The sequence below is a fragment of the Corvus cornix genome, chromosome 1A, assembly GCF_000738735.6.
Source record: "Corvus cornix cornix isolate S_Up_H32 chromosome 1A, ASM73873v5, whole genome shotgun sequence".
NCBI lineage: Eukaryota > Metazoa > Chordata > Aves > Passeriformes > Corvidae > Corvus > Corvus cornix.
In genome coordinates, this window is record NC_047057.1 from 50,125,116 (window position 1) to 50,150,542 (window position 25,427).

At 52.3% G+C, this 25,427-nt stretch overlaps 1 protein-coding gene across 2 annotated transcripts; it reads left to right on the forward strand.

Moving 5' to 3' along the window:
- The first annotated feature begins 327 nt into the window (after positions 1 to 327).
- PDGFB (platelet derived growth factor subunit B) lies at positions 328 to 17,683 on the forward strand. 2 transcript variants are annotated; one of them, XM_039571376.1, is made up of 7 exons: positions 328 to 1,356; positions 7,801 to 7,897; positions 11,095 to 11,178; positions 11,664 to 11,869; positions 13,535 to 13,676; positions 14,082 to 14,247; positions 15,457 to 17,683. In XM_039571376.1, the coding sequence occupies exons 1-6, from the start codon at positions 1,201 to 1,203 to the stop codon at positions 14,216 to 14,218; spliced, it is 822 nt and encodes a 273-aa protein (XP_039427310.1). In that variant the 5' UTR covers positions 328 to 1,200; the 3' UTR covers positions 14,219 to 14,247; positions 15,457 to 17,683. The 2 variants fall into 2 exon arrangements, with proteins under 2 accessions (XP_039427310.1, XP_039427309.1); XM_039571375.1 differs by having other exon boundaries at positions 329 to 1,356; positions 14,082 to 14,251; positions 15,457 to 15,635.
- The last annotated feature ends 7,744 nt before the right edge of the window (positions 17,684 to 25,427 follow it).

Genomic DNA, 25,427 nt, shown 5'->3' on the forward strand with positions numbered 1-25,427 from the left:
TAGCAGGGCAGGGAAGGCAGCGAGTGGAGCTGAGAAAAATGGGCTCCAGACTGAAACAGCGAGAACCTGGGGCCAAAAAAAATAACAAACTACCGTGCCGGGAACTCCTCTCTTCTTATCTCTTGCCGAGGAGGCAGGAATTTCTGTCCCCATTCCTCACGCGATATTAAAGCCACATTATACAGGTTGCTGCAGCATTAGTCATTTTTAATTAATTTATCATTTAAATTAACACACTTTTTATTTTGTCAGCAATGAACTGCTACTCCCTCACTAGATTTGTTCCTTGATACCCAGCCAAGAGGAGGATGGCAAGTTATGCTCCACCCATCTCCTCCTCTCCCTCATAAAAGGAGCAGCCCCGAGTGCCAGCTTAGTCTCTCTTGCAGCTCGCAGAAAATAAAGACCTGTCGGCTCTCTCGCCTCTCCTGCAATTTTACCTTTTCTGCATTTTTTTGTTTTTCCTTTCTTGTCGCAACAGAGTGCAGGAGGCAGCATCAGTGGCTCCACTTTGAGGCTTGTCAAGGCTCAGCGCACGCACGCACACACACTCACAAACCCAGAGCAAAACATTTGCTCTCACCTGTCTCCAAACCCAAAGCAAACCTCCCGTCCAAGCAAACCGCCAACACTTGGAACGAGAAGGCACCTAAGCCAGAATCTAATGTAAGGGGAAGAAATTAAATGTACACTGGCAACTTTTCTCTAAAAAGCAAGTGGCCAAAAGAAAGGAAAGGAGCATTTTAAGAAGAGGACAACTTAAGGAAGAATTCATTTTTTGGATTTCACACCAAACTTTGAAAAGTTTTTTTTCTTTTAGTTGTTATTCTGTGCACCTTCTTCTAAGAACATTGAGACATTGTTACCTGCATGTAAAAGCTTTTACATAGATATAATTTTTTTTTTTAAATAAAAGGGAAGAAAACCAAGAGGAAGAATAGCATGTGGACCACCTAGCTGAAGGCACCACTGAAGCATCCTTTGCGACAAGGGGGACGCAGACTCTGGATGTGTATAATTCCGAGGGACTGCATTTTTTTCCCACCGGGCTTATGAGATAGCGCAGAGCCAGGCGAGTCACCGAGAATTACTTCTGTCTCCCCTCACCACCACCACCTCCACGTCTTCTTCCAAGGGCTCCTGCGACTCTCCCACCTCCTCCCGGCTCGCAGGGGACATGGGAACGCGCGGGCGCCCTCGATGCCTGAGACCGAGCGGCCGCGGGGCTGTCTGCGGGAAGCGCTTCCCTCCCGGGGCTCGCCGTCCATGTGCCCGCAGCCGGCGGGGCCTGGAGTCGGGATGAATTTCGGCGTGGTCTTCGCGTTCATCCTCTCGCTGCCCCTGGCCCGCATGGAGGTGAGTTTCCGCCGCGGGCAGCGGGCGGTGCTGCCGAGCTGCCAGCCCCGCACTGGGGGATAGCCGGCGGCGGCTCCGGCCCGCAGGTGCGGCGGGGGCAGCCGGGCTGGCCGGGGAGCGGCGCGGCGGGGGCGCGGAGCCGGGCGGGCGGTCCCTGCCCCGCTCCGCGGGAAGGGCTGCGGCGGGGCCCGGCCGCGCTAATGGCGGGCAGCGACCGCCGCCCCCCGCCCGGAGGGCAGCGCCCGCTGCAGCGGGCACCCCTCTGGAGAAGGCGCTGCCGTCGGGACGGGCCCGCCGCGGGGGACTCGCCTGGGAATACGCCCACCCCCGCTGCAGGGGCAGGGGAGGCCAGGCTGAGGCGGCTCCTGGTTAATGTGAGAGCAGGGATGCTGCCGGCGAGCCCCGGGGAACCCGCAGCTTCCTGCTCTGCCTCGCCCAGAGCTGTCACCCCGGGGCGGGCGCCGGCTCCCTCGAGCCTCTCACCGCACCCGGTGATTTTGGCATGGCGGCAGTGCGCGTGCAGCAGGGACCCAGGCCCTCTTGGCACCTCTGGAATAACCCACCCTGGCATCGCCAAAGGGCCAGTGGAGAAAGGGCGTGGGGCTTTGGAAAGAGGGGAGGAAGGGGACAGTGCAAGGAGAGACGCCGACACCGAGTGGCACGGTTATTCAGCAAGGTGTGTGCCCAGCTGGGGGAAGGGGCAGGAGGGGAGTGTCTGCTGTGCTTCCACGGTCACGCAAGCATCTTGCCCTGCAGTCCTGAATACGTGGCTCAGGAAAAAGCCGAGCAGAGGGTAAGGGCCAGGTGGTGGATTTGAACAAACACCCCAACCCACTTCAGTTTCCCTATGTGGAAATTGAAGCCTCATCCCCAGCCCTGGTTGAGAAAAAGGAGGGCCAAACCCCCAAATCCTTTGACCTGTGCTGTCACATTTCATCATCTGATCGCATGTGGATTGAGAGGACCAGAAAGCCCCTAACATTCCCACACAGCGCTTGGTTCCCACTTCAGCTCTACCCAAGATGGTAAAACTGTGGGTTGGATCTGCAGCTTGATTGTCAGGGGCAGGAAATATGCTTCCACCAAAACTTTCCCTTCTTTGCATCATTTTTCTCTTTTCCTTCCTCATTTTTGGGCAGAGTAAGTGGGTGCACCTCTTGTGGGATGGCAAAGAAGAGGTTGGGTGCAAAGCATCACGTCACCTCGCTATGGGCCCATTTTGCCCTTGCCCAAGCCGCAAAAGGAAGCAGTTAGAGCTGTGGGCTACCCAGTGGTCATGTTTGTTTTGGGCAGAGGATGGTATTTCCTCTGTGGATGGCTCAGATCTCCTTCTCCCATGCAGCATGAAACATCAGCTATGGCTGGCTCTGGGGAAGGGTGAAGATGGAAGTGTCTGATCCCAAGGAGCTGTTATTCAGTTGCCATAACCAGATTGAAACACTGCACAGCTCTATGACAGCCTAGTGGAGTTAGAGTTTGGTGATTCTGGCCCGAGGTTTCGTGGGAGGAATTGTGATATTTGTCATTGTATGACGGGAGAACCAAGAACATTTCTGCTTGGGTAGATGCTTCTGCCTGTGGCCAGTCCCCACAGTTACTTTGAGGGCAGTGTGTTGCACCCTCTGCACCAGGCACAGACAGCACAGCTCCCACCCGGCTGCTGAACCAGAGTCCTCCTCTGAATGGGGCTTGCAGCTCCTCCCCAGCCCCGCCGGAGAAAGTGCATGAGGAGCAGTAGCTCCCCAGATCAACAGAGGCCCTGAGCAAAGACATGGAGCCTCCTGAGTCCCTCTCCCTCTTTGATCACACCCATCTGGAGCTGGAGGGCCCTGGAGCTCTTCCAGCCGGAGGGAGTACAAGCCTCAGCGGGAAGGTATTTGCCAGTTGGGAAGTGAGGATGCTGAACCTATTTGCATTTGCCCCACGGGCTGTAATAGTTGCCTTGCAACATTTACAGAGATGGGCTGAGCCAGTCGTGGTTGTGCTGGGGTGAAGCCCCACTGGCAGTGCTTTCTGGAATTCCCAAGGAATGGGGTGCGGCTGGGCGCTTGCTTATAACCTCGGCCCCGCTCCCCATTGCGTCTTCCTGCTGCAAGGCTCCGGCATTCTTCCCTAGTCTTCCTAGCACGAGGCAGTGACAAGGACAAAGCAGTGGAAGCCGGGATGGATGACACGTCTGGGGTGAGCTCGTGGAAGGAGCCAGGCGAGTCGTCCCTGCCTCCCTCTCACTGTCAGCTGATGTGCAGCAGCAGGAGGGAATGACAGGGCTCCTGCGCTGTTTCCAGTGCTGCTGGTACACAACCAGCCCCGGGGGTGGAAATGCCTCCAGCCCTCTCAGGGGAGGTGTGGGCGAAGTGTGGAGGAGCAGTGGAGTCCCCCTTGAAACGGAAAAAGGGTGGGTAGGTCTGGCTGTATTTTAGGAACACGGACTAGATCAAACGTTGCTTGATTATTTTAAGCGGGGAAAACATAAGCCGTGATTCCAAGTGCAAGGGGCTCATGTGAAGAGGGTTGTGCCTGCTGCAGAGTACTCTGGCAGGCATTTGTCAGGGTCCCCCTGTAGCCAGGAGTGGTGCTGGAAGGGTGGAAGCCCTGTGCCGGAGGAGGGCTGGTGGCAGGTGCTGCTGGTCTTGCCCTCTGCCATGGAATGCGGTGGAGTCTCCCCTCAGGGTCCACACATCAGCTTCAGAGGGAATTAAAAAATGCTGTTTGTTTGGGGTTTTTTGCCTGGCTGATCACTCGAGACTCTGCTGCCAAGATCCTTTGCTATGGTCGGTGTGGAGGTGCTCAGAAAGTCCTCCTCTCCTGGGCTGAGGAGCAGATAGCTGGGTGCTTCCCTGCCCTTCACAAACTGGTGCTGCTGCTACCCTTCTGTCCTACTGTGTGCAGTCTCACACCAGCTCAGAAAAAGGAATGAGGAGTCCTCACCTCGGGAGTATCCTTGTCTGATTTCTTTCAGCCGTGAGGGTCTGCCTTTCCTGCTGGTTGCACAATCTTTGCTCTCTCCTCCTCTGTACCTCCCAAGAGACACACCTTCAGGCAAGACCGTGAAACCCTCGCCAGAGGGTGTAGACCACAACACTGCATATTCCCTGCACCAGCTTGACAGCAGCTGATAGCAGGGGACCTTCCAGCATCCCTGGTGCTCAAAAGCCTAAGTTGGGAAAAAACTCCAGAGCAAGAGGTGGTGGGGCTAGGGAGGAGGCAGATTTTGGGAGAGTGCATGTGTGGGCAGCGGGAACAGGGGAATTGCTGCACCTGCGTTTATCTGCAGTGGCCAAACAGTGCTGCTGGACGTCTGGGAGGAGGGAAGCAAAGCTGATGTGCCAAGAGGACCCAGTGTCACATCGACAGTGGAGGGAGGCTGCCAGGCAGGCAGGACCCCTGCCCAGCTGCTCTGCTGCCTTCTGTCAGATGTGCCGTGGCCCCTCAAGCACCAGCAGCCAGTGCAAGAAAGGGAAGTGAATGTCCCTGCCAAGGGATTGGCAGATTGGGGGGTGCCCTTGCAACTCAGGGGAGAGCCAGAGTCAGGAACTGGGGAGCAGAGGGAGGGAGGGAAGAGCAAACTTTCTTCTAAGAAATCAGGGCCTCGCAGGAATACGAGGCCAGGCCTTGGGGCACTTGACAGCCAGCCAAGAGTCCATTGAGACAAAAGTGTTCTTTGATCTACCGCACAGTTAAAAAAAGGAGATTGTTAACCTGTGTTAGACAAATAACTCCAGAGGAGCTGCTAAGCAGGAAAAGCACCAGCTGCTTGGGCTGGTCTGTTGGGGATCCCACCTCTCTTGCAATGTTCCTCTACCTTCTGACCCCATGGAATTAGGTGGAGGTGACTGATGGACCTCTCCTTCCCTGTGTCTCACCCCACAAGTGCCCCAGGTGTGTGTGGTGCCCCGATCTCAGAGCGTTCCAGGCATGGGGCTGGGGCGGGGGGGCAGAGGCATGGCTGTTCCCAGTGACAGACCCCAGAGGGAGCAAGGACAAGGCATGCAGCTCAGGTTTGTAGCTGCTCTTAGGCCAGCCTTGGACTTGGTTTACAAGGGTAAAATAAGGAGCTTCACAGGCTTGCAGTTGTCACTGGCAGAGCTGCCTTACAAAAATGGGGGAGGAGGACAGGATTATGAGCCATGTGGGCTGGTGTTACACCACAGCCATGCTGGTAGTATCTGCAACAAGAAAAAATTGGCATCTAAAACTGCTGCCGTGAGCAGGGAGTGGAGCTTATTCCTACAGGCAGTCACCAGAAATACGGCTCCTGAGGGCCTGCATTTTCAATGCCTGATTCATATCTGTTCCCCCTGCTCAGTTAGCAAGGTGACACCTCCCAGCTTGCTTCCAAAGTCACCGAGTCTCGTAACACCTGCCCACGCTCTCCCCCCAGCAAGTGCCGGAGTTTAAAATAAAGTTCCATTTCCTACATGTATTAAGTGTCAGGAAGGTCCAGGGGCATCCGTGCAGAGCAGCATTTATACACAAACGCATTTGGCTGACAGGTGCAAACATTGAAAGCCTGCAATTTCACCACCCAGCGCTGAGCTCTGACTGCAAGTACTGGGAATTGCAAATGATCCCTCTTCCAGTAAATGTGTGTGGCACAAGGCAGGGAAGTGCTGCAGAGCTGTTGGTGCCCCTCTTCCTCATGCAGCAGGAGATGTCAGAAGGCATCTTCATTTCGCAGCTATTCAGTGATCCCTGAATTATACAAGTCTCTCTCTCGCTGTGCATTCATCACTGATGCTGCTTCCCTCTCCCTCAGAGACTGAGGAAGTAATGCCTGAGGATGTAAAATCTGCTTTTTGCTGCAGGCAGACAGCCAGATCTGTGGTGAGATGTGACAGTGACAGGGATGGAGCAGGGCAGGAAAGCTCGGTCTCACTGAAGCGCTCTGTTGGATCTGGCTGTGGAGGTTTAGGACACTGGTGTTGTCTGCTCTGCGGATCTCTTCAGGAGGTTTCTGCCCCATGACTTGGGCTGCAGCAACCTTCACATCACTGCATCCTAGTTTAAGTTATAGTATTAGAGGGTGGTCTGGCAGGGCTGAGGAGGGAGCACTCCTGCTGTCCTCCTATGGAAGCAAACGGTGGGTGGCCAAGGACAGGCACGTGTGAGAAAGTGCCAGGCTCAAGCAGCCATGCAAAAGTGGCTGCAGGTTTGGGCCAAAGCCCTTAAGGTTTAAAGCCAACATTTAGCCACCTGCCTGGTGGCTTTTCTCGGCTGCGAGCGGAAGGGAAATGTTCTGCACTGAACACAGGCAGGGAGGGAATAGCTGTACAGTAGGAGGACCACACACATGCCACCAACTGTCCATAAAAACCCACACAAAAATCCCTGCGTTTCAGAGGCACACAAGCCAAGTTCTCCTCTCAGTTACAGGGACATGTGTAGGGCTGTACCTCAGACGACATCCAGCACCCGGCTGAAAGGGCAGTTTTTCCGCTTGAGTAGCCCTGAATGAAGAGAGCTGGGAGCTAAGCAAACACTTTGGCCAGTACTTTCCTCTGTCTCTTTTTCTAGTCTTTCGGAAGTATGTTTTAATGAGCACTTGCTTTCCCACACCGCTCTTTTGTACTCTTATTAAGTGCTGTCACCGGGGCCCACTCTAGCCTAGTGCCAGAGTAAAATTCCCAAGAGACTGATGGCATTGCACCTGCCTGCACAAACTCTGCATTTGGCCCGTTGTCTGATGTTGCTAAACTTGCTTACTTAAGGTTTTTTAGTGCTGGTATGCAATGACATCCAAACTCCCATATGTTTCTTCCTCCAAATCAGCTCCTCAGTGCATCACCTCCCTGCAGCTTTTGTGGTTTCACCGCAGGCTCATGCCGGAGCAGCCTCAGCTGCAAAGGTCAATCTTCATCTCCACCCCCCGCCTGTTTTTTTCTTTAAAAAAGAGTATGCAAATGATGTATATTATTGGGCCTCTGTGGTTTGAAAACACACGCGCTCGCACACGCACATACACACGATAACTGACAAAGCCCGTGAGGGAGTTTCATAACGGAGGGAAATATTGGGAAGGTTTTATCTGATAGCATAAGGGAAGTCTGTTAAAACGCCTTTACTGCAGGCAGCAGGAATGAGAAGCCACCTGCAGAAGTCATACACCACCGGAGAAGGAAGCCTTGATGGCTGCTTGCATAGTGTCCAGGGCTCTGCTGCACAGCCCGGGTATTTTTTGGCTTTTTTAGTATCCTGACAGCTTTGTGAGAGGCAGCGAGAGGAGCTCTCTTGCTTTTGCTTGGTTTCAGGCTCGTGCCTTCATGAGGAATAAAGCCCTCAAGGTTTAAAAGCCAACGCAAGACAACACACGTCTTTGCGTTTCGCTGGTTCTGTCATGTCTCCCCTGCACTTGATTCCCTGCTCCATGACACAGTCAGTGTTTGCAGATCATCTCTCTAATGCTTGTTTCTCCCTTTCTTTTCTTTTCTTTTTGTCGTCTGGCAGGGGGACCCCATACCCGAAGACATTTATGAGATTTTGGGTGGCAGCTCAGTGCGCTCCATCAGTGACCTCCAGCGTGCCCTGCGGATAGACTCCGTAGGTAAATCTCCTCTTCACCAAACACTCCTTCTCTTTTTAATTAAATCTTTGGGGGGGGCTGGGAGGGGATATTCTGTTTTTCAGCAGGCACACTATCAACAGACTTTATTATAAATAGGAACCATTCAGGAGCCAAGACCTGTCTGTTTACAGACTTAGTCCCCTGAAACCTGTGGGAGTTAGAGGCAACTAGATGCTTTTTTAGATCTCCTAACTGTCTGGTCTATTGAGGGACACTGGCTTCCATGAATGGTAGGAGATGGGAAAGGTGAGTCCAAGGAACTGAGATGACCATTCTTCACCCTGGGAGATGCTCAGGCAGCAGGGCTTGAATTGGACAAGGAACAGTTTAAGAGGCAGCAGAATGGGAGCTGGAAATAGGGTGACAGAGGAGGAAAGGGCTGAGTGGGTTTCCACAAATGGCCACGGGCTCCCAGAGACGTTTAGGAGGAGAGCAGCAGAGCACGTGTCCGTGGGTGAGATACGGGACAGGGGCTAGGTTAGCGTAGCATCGCTTCACCTCCTGCCCGTAGATAAGAGCTCCAGGGGCTGCAGGGCCTCGGGGTCACTTGGCCAGGGCTGAGTGCAGGGAGCAGCGGGAGCGGCGAAGCGTGGAGGGGTCGGCACGTGTGGGAACTGGAGCACGCGCCACGGCGGCTGGGCTGGCCCAGGAATTTATTTATAAACGGTCTCTTCAGAGCAAATTCCTTTCTATTCTAACCCTGCTCCCGCCCGTCGTCCCCCAGCCCCCCCAGCTCGACTTCTCTCTTGTGTTTTGTCTGTTTTGAGCTTTGTAATCCTTGCCGAGACACTATCTACGGGGGAACAGAATTTCCTGCTTTTGTTTCCTATGCCAGTCCAACCACTGGCGCAGTCTCAAAAGCATTCCCGCTGCCTTTCAAAACGGTCCTGGAGGGGCAGGGGGGGAAAGCGAGGGGGAGGGCACCAGCTGCGTTCAGCTATTGTTTGTCTTAGAAAGAGGCGACCAGGCTCCCCACCACCGCCAGGGCCACTCCCTGCCCTCACCAGTTCCCTCCTCCTTGTGCACAAGCCACACAATGGGGCAACTTCCAAAATTAGCCGTGCGGGATTGTCCCAGGCTGGCCCCCCTTGCCCCAAATATCTTCAGTGCTGATACGTGGTGTAGAAGGACAACCTAGAGGAGGGAGGGACACGATTCTTGACACATTTGTTTTGAGTCAACAGTTGTTGCTATTTTTTTGCCCCCATTTCTCTCCTCTCATCAACTTTGCACCAAAGGCAGCCCCCACCCTCGTTTGATAAAATGCCACAGGATGGAGGGGCGGGCAAGGAGCAGCTGAGAAGATGCATCCAGTCTGTCATGGCCCAGTGTCTAAGGAACAGATACACCTCTATCGTGGCTATTAACCAGCCTCATGATTAAGAAACGAAATGGGCTTATCTCTTTGGCTCCAGAAGCCCAGGGGTATGAGAGAAGGCTGCAGAGCTTTGAGTCACTGGTTTCACTTCAGGTCCCAGACAGGAAAGGCTGGTCAAGGAAACAGAAAGTGGCGCTGTGAAGCTGTTTCTTTGTTGCACCCTATGGCTCTCATCTGTTCGCAGGTACTGACTGAGGGGCATTGCCATTCGCTTGCCCTGTGAGGAATTAGCAAATTAGCGTGTTAGCAAAATAATCCCAAAGTGGCTGGAGCTATTCCCTGTGCTGTCTGTGCACCCTGTGTGTGTCACAGCTGCTTCCCTCCGCTGACTGCACAGGGAGCCAGAATGGGGCAGCTCCAGCAGGCAGATGGGCTGAGATAGTGCTCTCCTGACCCTGAGCACTACTGCAGACCCAGCAACAGAGGTGTTGAGTAGAGTGGGAGTCATCTCCTTAACTGTGGTTGCCCACAAAGCAGTGGCTGCCCATGTAAACCAGTTATCCAGACACCTTCTGTAGCCCAGAGACAACTACAGTCCCTTCTAAAGCATGATCCATCAGTTCTCAAATTGGGTGCTTGCCTGAGGCCGAGACGAATGGTGCCTAGAATTGATCATATTTTTCCAGCCACTTTAAAGGGTGTCTGTCTGTCCACCTCATGTGTAGGTGTTGACTGCTCATTGACAGGCACATGATTCCTGCCTTGTGAATGCAGCCTCTGTGCCCACATCCCAAATCCATCAGCGACTGTTTGAGACGTGAGCAAAGTCCCTGCTCCCCTTTATGAGAGGGCTGCACTAGCGCAGGGCTGAGGAAGAGGAATGGGACATGATAGGTAAGGGAAGTCTGCTCCACCACATATCTGATAAACACAGATCTTCCACTGGCCCCTAATTCCCTTAAAGAAAATTGCTCCCTTGATGCTGACGTCCATTCAGTTTCCTTCAGCTGCTAAAGCAGGTCGGAGAAGGAAAGAGCTGTGGCTGGGTGGGAGCTATCTTCGAGCGCAGCCATTGTCCCGAGCTCAGGAGGGGCTGCGTGTTGGAGTGCTCCATGGGGATTATGGGCATTTCTCTATTCAGCACTTCCTATGGGAAAAAGCAGTGGGGTGGGAGGGAACCGCTCAGGGCTGGCCTGAATGCTATCGGTCTTCCTCTCCCATCACCGACTGAACCACCTCCAGATCCTGCCTCTTACCTTAGAGTACTATAGAGGAAAAGTAATTTTAGCTTTATTTTTCTGTTCTTCTGTCATAAAACTGCTCTAACCTAGAGCAGCTGAGGTGAGTTGGGAGAGAGAAAGCAAGCACCCCACCTACCACCCATCCCCCCCTTCACCTGCCCTCTCACCTACCAACTCTCCCAGTCCCAAGCCGTCCCAGCAAGGCACCTCAGTGTTAAATACCAAGTGTTCTGCTTGTCACATCTTTGGTCCTTGATCCTCCTTGGTGTTATCCTGGTCTCAGCTGGCCAATCTGAATCCCTCTGCTACTTCTCTCTGACACCAGAAAGTCCCGGCATGGGGCCTTATCTTTGTAGAGCTGGAGTTTTCCTCTCCTAGACGTGGCTGGGTCCCCTCTTTCAGGATAGGCTTGTTGCTTTGAGCTGCCTAGTCTGAGCAAAGAGTGTCCGTGCCACAGCACAGCTGTGACCTTGCTTGTGGATTTACACCTAGCATGACGTCCTGGGTCCGTGGCTTATCCCATGTCCCTGCACTTTGCCTGGTGATTTGAACACAAGTGCTTGCTGTCTTCTCCTGCCTCTACCTGGTGCTATTAAGTCATGTCTTACCCTTTGCAGAGCAGGACAGCTTGAGCCTGAACCTGAATGCAACTCAGCCCGATCAAAACCCTGTGGCCCTGTCCCGAGAGCGACGAAGCCTAGGTGAGCTGGGGGTCTTGCACCTTGTGGCTGTTGGGGCACTCACTTGAGTAGCCATGGGTGGTCCAGGTATGTGTCTGAGATACAGATGTAGGGGTAGAGGTTACAGTGCACCTGTATGTGTGGAGACATTAAAAGGAGGGTCGGGCCTGGAGTAGGAGCTGGGTGTTACACCCTGGGAGGGCAGGAGAGGGAGTCTGGACTTCTGTGCGCTGCTCTGCTTTAAATCCCGATGGTGCTTGTTTGCTCTAAAGTGTCATCTCCTGCCTGGGCTGCAGTGAGAAGCATCATTGTACGGGGGCTTCCTCCCCAGGGCATGGCTCTGTGTAGGGAGAGAGCTGGAGGGGTGGGAGAAAGAACGTATGTGTGTGTGCGTATGCATGTGAGAGCCATGTGGGGTCCTTCTTTTGCAGCAGAGGTGGCTGAGGTGGGTTGATGACAGCTGCAAAGCCCATTTCATCCCCTGTTTCTCTCTTGGCCCTCCGCAGATGCTCTGGCAGCTGCAGAGACAGCTGTCCTCGCGGAGTGCAAGACGCGGGAGGTGGTCTTCGAGATCTCCCGCAACATGGTGGACAGCACCAACGCCAACTTCGTGGTGTGGCCGCCCTGTGTGGAGGTGCAGCGCTGCTCCGGGTGCTGCAACAACCGCAACGTGCAGTGCCGCCCCACGCAGATCCGTGTCCGGCACGTCCAGGTGAGGGACACACCTTCCACTGCTCCCTCCTCCTGCGCCCATCGCCAGCCCTGTGCCCCAAAGCCAAACCTGGGGCGGGTCTCAGGTGCTGGGCTCATGCAGCCGTCTGTCCCCTCTGCACTGGCCACACAGCGCTGCAGCCGCTGGTGCGGGTGACATCCGTGCCAGCTGCTGGAAGGGCTGGTGCTGTCCAGCAGCTGGGGAGTGTCACCACACAGAGCTACAGGGCACTGTCCCCAGCTGCAGTTCCATGCCACAGCCCTTCCTATGGGTCGAGGTGGCCTTGTCTGCTGTGTTAGAGCAGAAGAAACAGGGTGCTTTCATCATGGGAGCTGGTTTTGATACAAGAAGAGGAGGGTTTGCAGTGTCAGTCTCCATCCCCCCACCACTGCTGCAGCTTCTTTCCGAGACACGCACTGGAACAGCTTCTCTTTCTCAGCCCACAGTTACCTCCTGACCTGCTCCATCAGCCAGCAGACACCTGACAGCTAACCTCTTGCTCTGATCCTCCCCTCACAGCTACCAGTGATCTCCTCGCAGCTTCCTCCCAGACAGCTTGTTTAAAAATAATATTCATCCCATACTAATCCTCTGCCTGAGCCATAAGAGACTCCCCCAGGCAGGCAGCAGAGGTTGGCTGGGAGAGATTGTATTCACACACAGCCCTTTTCATCAGGAAATTCCTTTCTCAGAAAAGCCAGGCTGAACGAGGAAAAAATGGGGGGGGAGCAGGAGTTGTTTTTCTGGAAAAAAACAAGTGAGAGGTCAAAAGCCAGCCTGAAAAAGTGACCTGGAAATGGTTTCTTTGGGGACAGAGGTCTCTCTATTGTTTGGCTGGAAGTGTTTGTCTAGCGAGCAGCGTGTGGTCTGAAGCGTGTGGAGTGGGCTTTCAAGGAAAGATAAACAGCCTGGCTGCTTCAGTGCTGGCTGAGGGATGCTGCTGGGGGCAGTGGGTTTAGAGGAATTCCATCCCAGATGCACAGCAGAGTGAGTATTTATAGCTTGCGGAGCACTTCAGGGACCACAGAGTTGTTAGATAAGCTGAGTGGGGTCAGGCCTGGCTGCTGCTGGAGTGGGAGGACCCCCTAGAAAGCTTGTGCCCTGTGGTGGGATGTGGAGCAATGAGTCTTCCCTCTGAGTCAGCACTGGTGGAGAGTCCGAGGGAATTTCCAGAGCACCGCCTTTCCCGTGAAACACAGAGCCGAGGGCTTCAGCCCTGTGAGTTATTAAAGAGTTTGAGACAAATTCAGACAGGCCTCAGCAGAGCTGGTGAGGCTGCGTTAGCTTCCTTCGGACCTGAGGTTTTCTCCTTTTGCCCTTCCTGTAGGTTCCTGTGGGAATTACCCTGGTTGCCCCCAGGTCTCTGCCATCACAGAGGCTAGCATGTCCTGCATGTTCCATGTTTCTGTCTCTGATCAACCAGCCATCCGGCTTAAGCACTGGAAATAGGAGCAGGGGAACCAACTGGAGACACCCAAACTTGCTTGGTCTAGGTCTGCTCTGCTGCCATGTTCAGAATTATCTCCCGTACACACCACCCCTGAATCTGAACAGCGCTCTGTAAGCTGCCTTCTGACCCTTTAGGAAGAAAGCCAGGACTAAAGTGCACTGACACTGAGTATTAAAGCTATATTAATCTTTTGCTTGCCTTCCTCTTGCAAACAGGTGAAGAAGATTGAATTTGTCCAGAGGAAGCCAAAATTCAAAAACGTCGTTGTGCCTTTGGAGGACCATGTGCAGTGTCGGTGTGAAGCCGTGTTCCGACCACCCCCCAGGAACATCCGTCCCGGGCCACGCGAACAGAGACGTAAGGATCTTGGCATTAATAGAATGAAGGGAGTTTTGAGAAGAGGGGCTGGGGAGAGAGAAAAGAGACCTCCACTGGTTTCATTCTGCTTAGCTCCAGTGAATCCCAAGGGCCTTCACTGGTTTATACCAGCTGAGGGACCTTTCCCAGGATGTCTGCCTGCCAGGAATGGGCTGAAACTGAGGGAAAAGAAGGAGGGGAAGGTGAGAGGTGAGGGGAAGGGCATGGTGGGAAAAGGGAGAGGGCAGAGACTGTGGAGAACAGAGGACAAGGAGCAGAAGAACAGAAAGAGGCCTTGTGGCCCTGCTGTTGCGGAGCTCTTTGTTGACAGTGTGTGGAGAAGGATATTTCAACAAGAGCCGTCTGCCCCTAGCTGTACAGACACTCTCCCCTCTGTTTTGGCAGGCTTGTCACCGGCGTTCACCACAGCCGCTGTCTCACAGAGGCGGCGAGTACGCCGGCCGCCGGCACAGAAGAGGAAACATAAGAAGTACAAGCACGTCAACGATAAGAAAGTGCTGAAAGAAATCCTCATAGCATAGAAGTGCTGGCAGGGGAGAGAGAGCACAAGGCAGGTAACAGCAAGCTCCTTTTCCAGTCGGGAGGGATGCCCTCCTGGGACACGGCATCTTAGACCCTTCCCACACCACTGGCCACTCGTTCAGTGTGGGGCTACTGCAGGACAAAACCTGGGTTGAAGGAGGAGGAACAGCTAGGTTGGCTGCCAACATGTGCATTCTATTTATGGAATTAAGGCTCTTTGCAAAGTTGGAATGATCATGCTGCAGCCATCCTTGCTCTCAGGCCCCACCCTCTCCTTTCTCTGCCTCCCTTCCAGGCAGAGAACAAGCCTGAGTTCTCCCTACGCCTAAATCCCCTCAGAGTCCATGTAATTCATCTCTTGTGTGGAGCAACTCCTGTTCTAGTTTCTTTCTTGATTCTCCATTGAAAACAGAGAATTAATGTTGCTCTGGGGATCCCTTTTCTTTTTATTTCATTAGTTGAGTTGGCAGAAAGACTGAAAAACAGCAACAATTTTGGTTCATCGCTCTCCTAGTGGGAAGCCTATGTGCATGAGAAAGGTCATACCAGGGGAAAGGAGAACTGGAATCTCTGGCAAGAGACCTGGACTTTGTCAGGCCAGGGTCTGATTCTTCTCTCCATGACTTGTGTAAACAGGAGTAATTCCCTCATCATCAGAAGAATTCCACTGGTACAAGGGAAAGGAGACTAAGCCCTGGTTCCCCATGAGAGGAAAAGGTGCAGAAGAGAGGGAAAGAGTAGTCAGGGTGCAGACTGAATTTAGAGAGAGGCGACACAGCTTAACAGGGAGAGGCCTGGCCCATGGCTCAGCAGTTCCAGCTCTGCTGCAGCCACTTGAATAAGACCGGGCCAGTAACTTCACATTCACTCCTCTCACCCCAGGAGAGGGGACAGCAGGCTTCCATGTGTGGCATTTCAGGAGCTGAGGACAAGGGGCACCGGGCAGTGTCTTGAGACTGGGATTCCCACGCTTAGCACTACAAGGGCTCTGATTATCCCAGGATTCTCCTGGCCAGCCTAAAGTTCCCAGGGTAGAAATAATGCAAACCCATGCAAATCTCAGCTCTGGCTCAAGCTGTTCAGGGGAAAAAATAGAGGAGGTCAGAAGTCTTCCCAGGCTTCTAATCTGGCACTTTAGCAGAAATACTTCCAGAGGAGAAAAGGGGATAGGAGGGGAGCTGCAGGGGGCAAAAGGTTACATGTTCTAATGCTGTGTCTGGTTTTGTTTCACTTCCAGGTTTATTTAATATATTTGCTGTATTGCCCCCATGGGGTCCTTGGAATGATAACTTTTCCTCTTTGTCCATCTGCCTCGACGTCTGATTCAGACGGCAATTGGTGCTTCCCTTTCCATCAGTGGACCTTCTCCCACCAAAGCCTCCCTTTCATTTATTAGCATAATTTTAAAGTTTTACACACACACACACACACAAGGACAAGGATGACCTATATATATATATATATATATATATATATATATATATATATATATATGAGAAAAGAACAAAGTACAAATAAAACCGTGAACACCAACAGCCACAACTTGTGATGAGAACAGGACAATTTCTTCCCTGCTACAGAGGACAGGATGGAAAATGTGAAAAGGAAAGCGGGTCCAATTTCTTCCAAGGGAAGGAGAAAAACAGATGGACAGAGGCCAGAAGGGGAATATTCTGCCTTTCCCTCGTGCTTCTGGTAAGGCTGGGGGGCCCAGCTGAGATCTACACTTGCACTGGACCTACCTTTTGGAAACAGGCAAATCTCAGATTGCGAGCGGCGACCAATGATGGAAAATGCACTAAGGACTTTTATCGCCCTACCTGGACAGATATATATTTTTAACGTGCGTGTGTATATTTTATTTTAAAAAAGAAAACCAAAACCACTAAGGTGTACAACATCTCGGGGAACAGAGCAAACAAGCAAAGAAACAAAACAAAGAAGCCAAATGCATTCCCCCACTCCCTTTCCCCCCCTGCTCCTGGTGCTGACTGGAAGGTGTTTGGATCGTGGGGAAGGAGCACATGGTGGCAGAATCGTCTCCACACCCCCGGCCCCTGCCAAGGGGAGCCATCTTTGCACATGCTGGTGGAGAATTCAACTTTCCAGGCTTGGACTCAAATTATTTTTTAAATTCACTCTGTATGTGTGCGTGTGTATACGTGTGTGTGTGTATATATATATATATACGTGTGCGTGCGTGTGCGTGTGTATGTGTATTTATACATACATATATAAAAATATATATATATATGTTCTTAAATGGATTTCATTCCCCAGTGGCAGGAAGCTCAGAGGCACGTGCATGCATTGGCTTCACTGGGCTGGCAGAAAAGCCCACGGTTGCTGCAACGTGCCTGCGAGGCCGGGGACGGGGCAGGCAGAGGCATCATCTGATCTCTCTCTTTCTTGTTACCCTTTTCTCTCACTCTGCACCACCCCCCCAGCACAACTTCCTTGCAGGAGGTGAAGTGGCACCACAACAACACCAAGGACAGCCAAACTTAGAAGCATGACTTAATCTCAGTGAGCTGTCCTTGCCTGCTCTGTGGTCTTGAAAGCAGAATCATGTCATTCCCACGAGGTTTTTAACCCTTTCCTGAATGTCCTGCATATTATGCCTCCACTAATCTCTCCCTGCCAATGTCCCCACATCTCCCATCATTTTCCTCACATTTTCCCACTCAAGCTCCTCCTTGATCTTTACCCATTAGATGTTCCCAGCCCACTTGGAAGTTGATCCATGATGTGGACAGTTCTGTGTAGGTATAGAGAAAGAAATGAGGATGGTCTTCACAGCTGGCAGCCGCCATCTGAGACAGAAAGGAGCTCTTCTAAGTGAGGAGGACTCAGAGAACAACTGGAGGGTCAGTTGTAGAGTCCCTCCTGGGCCACTGCCTGTCTTCGAGGAGGGAGGAGGACTGTGTGGGCAGGGGCTGGTTTTGCACAGGTAATAATCAGTAACCATTAGCAGACTTGTTACATATGATGGAAATTCCCAGCATCACCTTGGAGTCAGGGTCTTGGATTGTGCTGTGCTGGGCACTGCAGTTATACATGAAGAAAACGCCTGCCCAGAGCAATCACATGGCGCTTCTCCCCTTGCACACACACACACCCCTGTTGTGGGGCAAAACTCTGGAGGGAGATGGGGCAAGTAGCCAAAGCCACAGCCTGGGAGCTGTTACAAGTTGTGGAGGGACCCAGTCCTCACCTCCTGCAAGCCCAGAGCACTTCTCGTACCACTGCCAAGGCAGCACGTTGCTCCCTCCCTCTGCCCCCAAGCCCTCAAGTCTTAAGACACTTTCTTTTCCTGTTCCAAAATCTGTTTCTTTTGGTTTGTAAATAAGGTGAGGTTTTGTTTTATTTTATTTTAAATTTTTTTGCCTTTTTTTAAATGTAAGATTAATTTATACTCAGTACTGTATTTAAAGTTGTAAAAAAAAAAAAAAAGAAAAAAAGGAAATCACCTCTTGAACAGCATTTTCTCTTTCTTTTGTGAGCTGAATGAAAAGCAGAGGCCAAACCAGCTCACTGCAGGGCACAGCAGGATTTCCAGGGCCTCCAGTTTCCTTTTCAGGACACTTGTTCTGAGATTACACAGAGAAGCAACCAAAGCTGGGAAAGTCCTGAGAGCCCACACACAGCCCTGCCCACAGCCAGCCGTGCTGTGCTCCTCCTTCCTCTCTTGGGCTGGTTTGAAATGACTCGGGTGCTGGAGTTTATGTCTTGAAGAGGTCCCCTTCTCCTGAGCTGCTCTGCTAGGACACCCGGCCAGAATTTCCCTGTGCTTTCATCCCATCTCCGGATTCCTCTGCTTTGAAGGGCTTGGGACAGTCAGCACTGTTTACACTTCCCAAAGCTGTACAAACAGTTGGCCCCTTCCCTCCTCAGTCACATCGTCTAGACAACAGCAGTCCGTCCCTTGGTCGGAAAGGCCGCTGCATTTCCCTTTCCTCCCAGCAAGGGAGGTATCACACATCTGGCACTTGGGTGCCATGCTGTGGGGAGCAAAGGCATGTCCTGCCCTGTGCCTCAATTTTGGGATCCCCCCAGCATGTGCACAGCACAGTCCATGGCTCAGCTCTGAGGATCATAGACCCACGTGGAGACTTGTGCTGCAGTGGCGAACCCGGGGACATCAGTGTGTAGGAGTAAGCCAGGGTGTCCTTAAAGGACAAGCTTGACACTCACAGGTGTGCACCTTGCTGGACATGGTTCATTTTGGGGTGATGACATGTTTTCTCTGATCCTCCAAAGGGAAGGAGTAACAGTGAGGTCTATCTGCCCCCAAGAATGAAAACACAGGCAAAATCCCAATCCCCACTTTGGTTTCCAGAGGATAATTCAGGGAAAAGAAAGAGATTAGTTCTTGGCATGAGATTTCTTTGGGCTTGAGGGCCTGTCAGCAGGGACTTTGAGAAGAAAAGGGTGCGAAGAGGTGTACGAGGCACAGGAAGCATGGGAGCATCATCCTGGACTGGGGAGTGGGAGGAAGGGCTCGGTGTCCCAGGGTCTGGCACACTGCCTGTCCATGGAGGTCCCCGGGCAACCCCATCCACAAGTGTGGTCTCTGCATTTAACAGCTTGGAATGAACTGGTGCTGAAAGGTTGCAAGCCCTGGCACCAGGAGCCACCCCCTGCCCAGTGCCTGGCACCCACGTGCACCAGCTGCTTGCCCAGGGGCTTGCTCAGAGCCTGCTCACTCACCACAGCACCCTGGTGCACATTCAGCACAGCTCAGCCTGGAGCACGGGCAGGAGGGACCTGTGCCACTTCTGAAGGCTGGAGCAGGTGGTTTACACCCACCCTGAAAAGCCAGGCTCAGGAAATAAATCCTGGCAGCATGCTGCTGGAAAGTGTCTCCGTGTGGGGATGCCAGCTTAGTGCACCCAGTGCTACAGGTGATCTCAGAGGAGCCGGGGACTTTTGGCAATGTCCCTGGTTTAATTGCTCAGCTGCTGCTTTACCTAATTTTGGGATATGCCATTCAGCAGGAGATTAATCTTTTGATGGAGGAAATGCATCCAACCTTCCAGGCAGTGGAGAAAGGCTGCAGCAATGGATCCTCCTGTGATAACACGGCTCCTGAAAGTGGCAGGCAGATGGGAGAGCAAGGCGGGGGGCAATTCAGGGGCAAGGAGCAAATCCCTGTGTTTTAGAACCAGACTTTGTGGGTTTTAACACTGACACTTTGCACCACTAAAGCTGTTTCATGGGTAAATGAAGTGAAAAATCATCTGGGCAAGATCAGGCCCAGAAAAACCCTTGACTGCTTATTTTACTGGTACTCAGGAGTACAAACAGCTTAAACTCTCCCCACACCTGGCTGGGGCTCGAAGGAAGAGCCTTCTCCAGCCCAGCCATGTGGCACAAAGCCCACACAGCCATTCTCCTCCCTGTGCTCAGCTCGTGCCTCCCTGGTATAAGCTGTGCCCCCACCATGATGGCCACCGTGTCCTGCTGCCTCACCTGCCCACAAGCCAGATGTGGCTGGAGACAGCTCAGTGGAAACCAGTGCCTTCCCTCCTCATCCCAGGGTGGGATAGGGATGCGCTGGAGTGTGGCCCCATCTCACTGTCCACGCACCAATATCTGGTGGGTCCCAGGGGCGGAGAAGCCAGCTGTCCAAGGGAAAAGCAGGGTACAAAGAAGGAGGAAAATATGAAGAATTGAAAGCTATTTAGGAAAAAATCCCACAACAAAAACTCATTGCCTGAGCATGTGGCTGTTCTCCACTTGCCTTCAGACAGCCCGTGACCAAAGGGTGCTGCCCCTCCCTGAGCCATCATCTGCCCGTGACCAAGTGAACTCGTTGCAGGCTTGGGAATTTCCCATCTTAAAAGAAAGGAAGCAAGGAAGCCAGGCAGCCTCAGCTGTTTGTGGATTTTGTCACAGGGTTAAAGCAACAACAGAGCCCCCCAAAAACTGAGTGCTGAGAGGAACTGGAGGTAACCCCAGATGCTGTGGCCTCCCTGCAGGGAGTGCAGACACTGGGTTAACACACGGAGTTAACAGTCACAGCAGTGGATCCCTGAAGCTCTTGGCAGAGGAGCCAGGAGATTAAAGATACCAGAATATAAAATTATGGCAGGGCTCACCTACCATTTTTCCTCCCCCAGCCGGGCAGATACCAGACAGAACTCGGGCATGATGGACTGCCTTGGATTCACAGCAAAGGCTGGAATAAAGACAGCCTCAAGGGAACCAACCCCCTTTTTTTATTACTTTTTTATTACTATCTCAATAAAGCTGTTTGCAAGGGATTAAGCAGCAACCCAAACACTGTGGGGACCCAGGCAGCAGGGAGGTTTGTGGTTTGACAGTCGATTGATGCACTTTACAAAGTGTTTGCTGTGAATTTTTTTTGCACATGCTGCAAAAATTCAATGGATGGTGCAGAAACACCAGGCAAGCAGCTTGGCCATAGGTCTTGCCCCAGCAGCTTTGGAAACTCCCAAGTTCCCAAATGTCCCGACCTTTGTCCCTGGCCAAAGCTGGACGATGCAGTCAGTGAAGGCAGCCTCTGGTCCCCAAACCCAGCCCTGCTTGGCTGTTTTCTGCATGAAAAGAAATGATTTTTCAGCAGGAATCTCGGCACAGACCCAGGGAAGAGCAGAGGAGGTTGTGTCAGCTACTGTTGGTCTCTTCAGCTGTGAGCAACAACATCAGAGACAAAAGTAAATGAGGTCAGCACCAGAAAAGTGCTGATGAGTGAACCAAGGTGTGCTCCCAGAAAGAAGCCCTTCTTCACACCTGCTTCCACACCCCGTGGAGGGGATTTCAGCACTCCTCAGGCCTTGGGTGGGGATGTCAGCATGGTTCAGGGATATCAGCAGGTTGGGAAGGTGCTCGGGAGAGCTGACATTTGGGCATGCTGGGGTATTAGCTTCTCCCAGAAAGGAGGGCAGGGGGGTTTGCCATGACACTGCACACACTGGCTTGATGTCTGGGAGGAAAAGTTCTGGGAAGTGTCTGCATTTCTGAAGGGTGCCTGCAGTGCCTCCTGGGCACTTCTCATGCCCAGGGGCTGTGCAAAGTGGACTGTGCCTTTAAAATCTGCAGAGGTGTTATTTAGGTGGAAAAAATGTTTCACCATGACCATGAATATTGTTTGCATTTCAGTAATTGACCGAGGAGAGACACAGGGGGAGAGAGAGAGAGAGAGAGAAAAGACCTTCCTTCCCTCTGACAGGTTCAGGAATTTTTTCCACTAATTAAGAAGAAAAACAAAATGCTTGCACTGGGAGGGGGATGGGAGGAAAAGGGGGTCTCCCTGGTGTCCCATAAACCTGGTAGCCATGGACAAAACACCACAATCACAGCATAGCCTTGCCCTGGAAAGTTTGAGGCAGTTCTGGCCAGTGGCGTGAAGCAAGAGCACACCTCTCACTCACAGGGGACCCTGCTTTCCAGCATCCCAGGCTGGGTGAGGACCAGCTCCCTCCCAGAAGGATGCACAAATCTAGGTGAGGCTCTTGGTCCGTGAAGGGCAGTGCCTGCTGCGGCAAGGTGACAGCCAGCGGTGCAGGTTTGTCCCCTGGGAAGGATGGGGGACACATCAGAGCATCTCTCTGGCTGCAGTGAGATGGCTGTAAAAGGACTGAAATGGGTGTTCCTTGCATTCAGGTCTGGCTGGGATGAGGCTCTCCTGGCTCCGCTGAGGCAGGTGTGAACAGCCCAGTAATTGAATAAAGCATTTTCCCAGCATGACCACCTTCAAGTGTGTTAAATGAAACAGAAAGGAGCAGCTGAACAGGATCTGCAGTTTTTCCCCATGATACGTATTTTCCCTTTTCCATGGATAGTCCCACCGGGTATGCTGTGACCTATTGTTGTACTTATTTATTTACTCAGGTCTTGTAGATGGTTTCAAAGCTCATGGCCAGGAAGGAGCAGCCAGATGCTGTTGCCATGTGGGACACAAAATCTGCTCGTTTCCCACTTTGAACACGGATGAGGAACCAGGTGCAACCCCCAAACCCAGGACTGAACCCTGTTCCCTCCCCTCCTTGCTCTAACCTAGAAAGTGGGATATTTCATTGCAAGTTCATCCTGTGTGTTTTTTTCCAAGCAAGAGGTTAGGTGATTGGAGTGGTTTGGGTTAAGGAGCTGCTTCTCTTTTTGGGGAAAGACCAGGGTTGGGTGGAAGGGTGTAGGAGAAGCATTGGGTACTTGGAGACTTCCTGGTGCCATACACCGCTAATCCCTGAGGAAGGACGGCCAGCAACAGGGGATTTTTTTTTTTTTCCTAGCTGGAAAAGATTAATATTTATGAGCCTGGATTAAAAAATCCTCCAAGGAATCTGGGTGCATGTGAGCGCCCATCCAGGAAATGGAGGCCCTTGGGCAGCAAACACTGGGAGCTGGCACGGTGCTGCTGTGCCCACTGTGTGTGTTGTCTGTGCTGTGGTGCAGATGGGGAAGGATGTCACCGCTGCTGGCAGTGTCCCGGGCATTTGGAACACGTGTGGCCACAAATCCAAAATGTCACAAGTGTGAGCTGTGGGTAAGGCGGGTGGGTCGTGAACTTCAAATGTGATCAGTCCTTATTGAGCTGGAGTGGAGGGAAACAGGAGTTTTGTGAGAGCTGGATGCCTGCGCTCAGCCAGAGCAGGTTCCAGCTGACACTTCTGCAGGCTGAGACGTGGCCGCTGCAGTGCTTGAACTGGGGAGAGCAACAACCTCTGCTGCTCCCCAGTGCTGGTAGGACCTGGCTCCCTGGGGTACGTGTCACTGCATGGGAGAGGTCACAGTGCCAGGGTTTGGCAGCTAGCAGAGCTCCTTGGATATGGGCATCTGCAGCTCAGCTCTCTGTCGCTGGTACAGGATGCCGATAGTTCCCATCCACATGTCTGAAAAGGACCTGAGAAGTTTGTGAGGAGCTGCCAGAACCAGTTACTGAGAGACACAGTGAATTTGTGAAGGAGTGGGAGGAGGAAGGTAAAGCCCAAAGGAAGGATTTGCTTTTTGGGAACTTTTTCTTTCACTCCTTTCCACCCCTCACCCGAAGACCCATCCTGCTTGCCAGGAAACTTGGTCGGGGCAAGCATTTTGCCACCTGGCTTATGCACGCACCAGTCAAGGAAACAATTCTGCAACTGAAAGAGGAAATCTACGTCCTGGCTATTTCCAACCTCTATTGTTTGTTACCCAACTCATGCATTACACAGACCAGTAGGCAAGGCAGCAAGATTGCAACACTATGCATGTGCTTTCAGACACTTAATTTTAGCATTGCATCCTCTGATTTGTGGTACTGAGAAAACCCAGTTCTAAGGAAAGAGGAAACCTGTGGTCCTGACACTTGATTTTGACCATAAAAGGAAGCAGATCATTCAAGTGACCTAACAGGTTTAGTCATTCAGACTGTAATCCTCTGAGAGTCCAGCGAATCCCTGCTGGGGTTTTCCCATTCCCAAGGAGCTGGATTGCTTGGGAGCTCTGGGCTGGGCCAAAATCCGTGATTGGAGTTTTTGTGCCTCTAATTAAGCTCCTGATCTTTGGACCTTTTCTCAGGGCAGTACAGGACACGTGCATGCCCCTTCCCAAGCAATCTCAGGATGGGACAGACTTTGCCAGCAAGTGTCAGACCTTGACACCGTTTCTCCTATGAACCCAAATGTGTTTTTAAGGCACTTGTCAATGTGTTGTCAAAATTCTTCCTGCCTTTCCCCAACAACAGGGCTCTCCTTAGCTGCACGTGTAAAAGGCATTTTGAATAAACAGCTCTGGAGGGAGCCTCTGTGCAGCACTGAGGGCCGAGTTCAAAGTGCAGAAGCCCTCTTTCCCTTGTCATGTGCTGAGTGCTCTTCTGCAGCACGGCTTAGTCCCCTGCCAAGGAGGGGTAAAAAGGCCTTCCATGCTGGGAAGAAAGCTGGGACTGAGGCACAGCAGCTCTTCCCTACAGAGACAGGCCCTGAGACAGCAAGGACCTGCCTCCCTGCTGAGCAAAGGCATCTTAGCTGGTGCTGACTGCAGTCCCACAGATACTCTGACCTGGCATTGCAGGGATTCCCCCACCAGCAATGCAGCAAAGAAACACACAGACCTACCAAAATCACAGTGCTTGTGGCAAGTGTCCAGCCCCCAGCCAAGCAACAAGCAAACCCCAAACCTCACCAGCTCCTCACCCTATCAGTGCCAGGGCAACGGCACCAGGTGCTGGGATGAGGCTGAGACCCCTGCTGCATGCCCAGCCATGGGTATGGAAACTGCACATGGCAGGTTTTCTTCCTGATGGCTGCAGGGAGGCAGTCCTATCACCAGGACTCCCTCAAGAGCTTCCCGCAAGCCTGTCCAGGCGTAAGAACGGCTGTGCTGGCCACTTCCTAAAATGTAGAAGCATCCTTGGTGTTTTTTTGCAATCTTGCAGACATAACATGCTTTCAATTCCTCAAAAACAGTGTTCTGCATGTGACCAGAGGCACTGTCCTCTGTCCTCCTGGTCCCTTCCCCTTCCAACGACACATGTGTGTGCAGCTGGTGGTGGGAGCCAGGGAGTCTCCTTCTCCTTCTTTTTCAGCGGTCAGTGGGGCTATGACATGTGCCTGCTTCATTGAGAAAGGTACCAAACCACAGAAGGTTGTGAAATGGGAAAATGGGAAGCTGGAGTAGGTGGAACAGGAGTGTGCTTTAAAGGAAGAAAGAAGTCTTTCATTTTTTCAAGTACCTGGTTGTGCAAGACCCAAGGATTGTGATTTGACTGTGAGACAAAACCATCACGACACAGCTTTGGCCGAAGGTCAGCATTGGCCCTGTTTGGTTTGGCATGTCAGTGAAAAAAAGTAAAAAAAAAAAAAAGAAAGGAAGAAAAGAGGTATTCTTGCTGCGTTTCTTGAAACGTTCAAATTGCAGATCCTGGCTCACCTCTGCAAGGGTGGAGGAGCTGGGAGCAGGTTGAGGCAGTCAGCTGAGGGGCACTCTTGGGCTCTGTGCTTTCTTTGGGAATGAAGCAGGCCTGTGGGGGTTTTCCTGCACCCCCAAGAGCTGAAGCAATGCTAAGAGAAATGCTACGAGTGTCCTGTGGTGTCCTCTATCACCATGATGGTTCCCAACGGCAGCTTGGGAGCGGGGGGAATGCCAAGCATCCTTCACTTGTCTGGATACAGTGAGAAGTGCAGTCTGGCTGATGAGTTAGAGATTGTGGAAGAGGAAGGAACAACAGAAACATGCTTATTGTGAGCTGAATTCAAGTGCTCACACCAG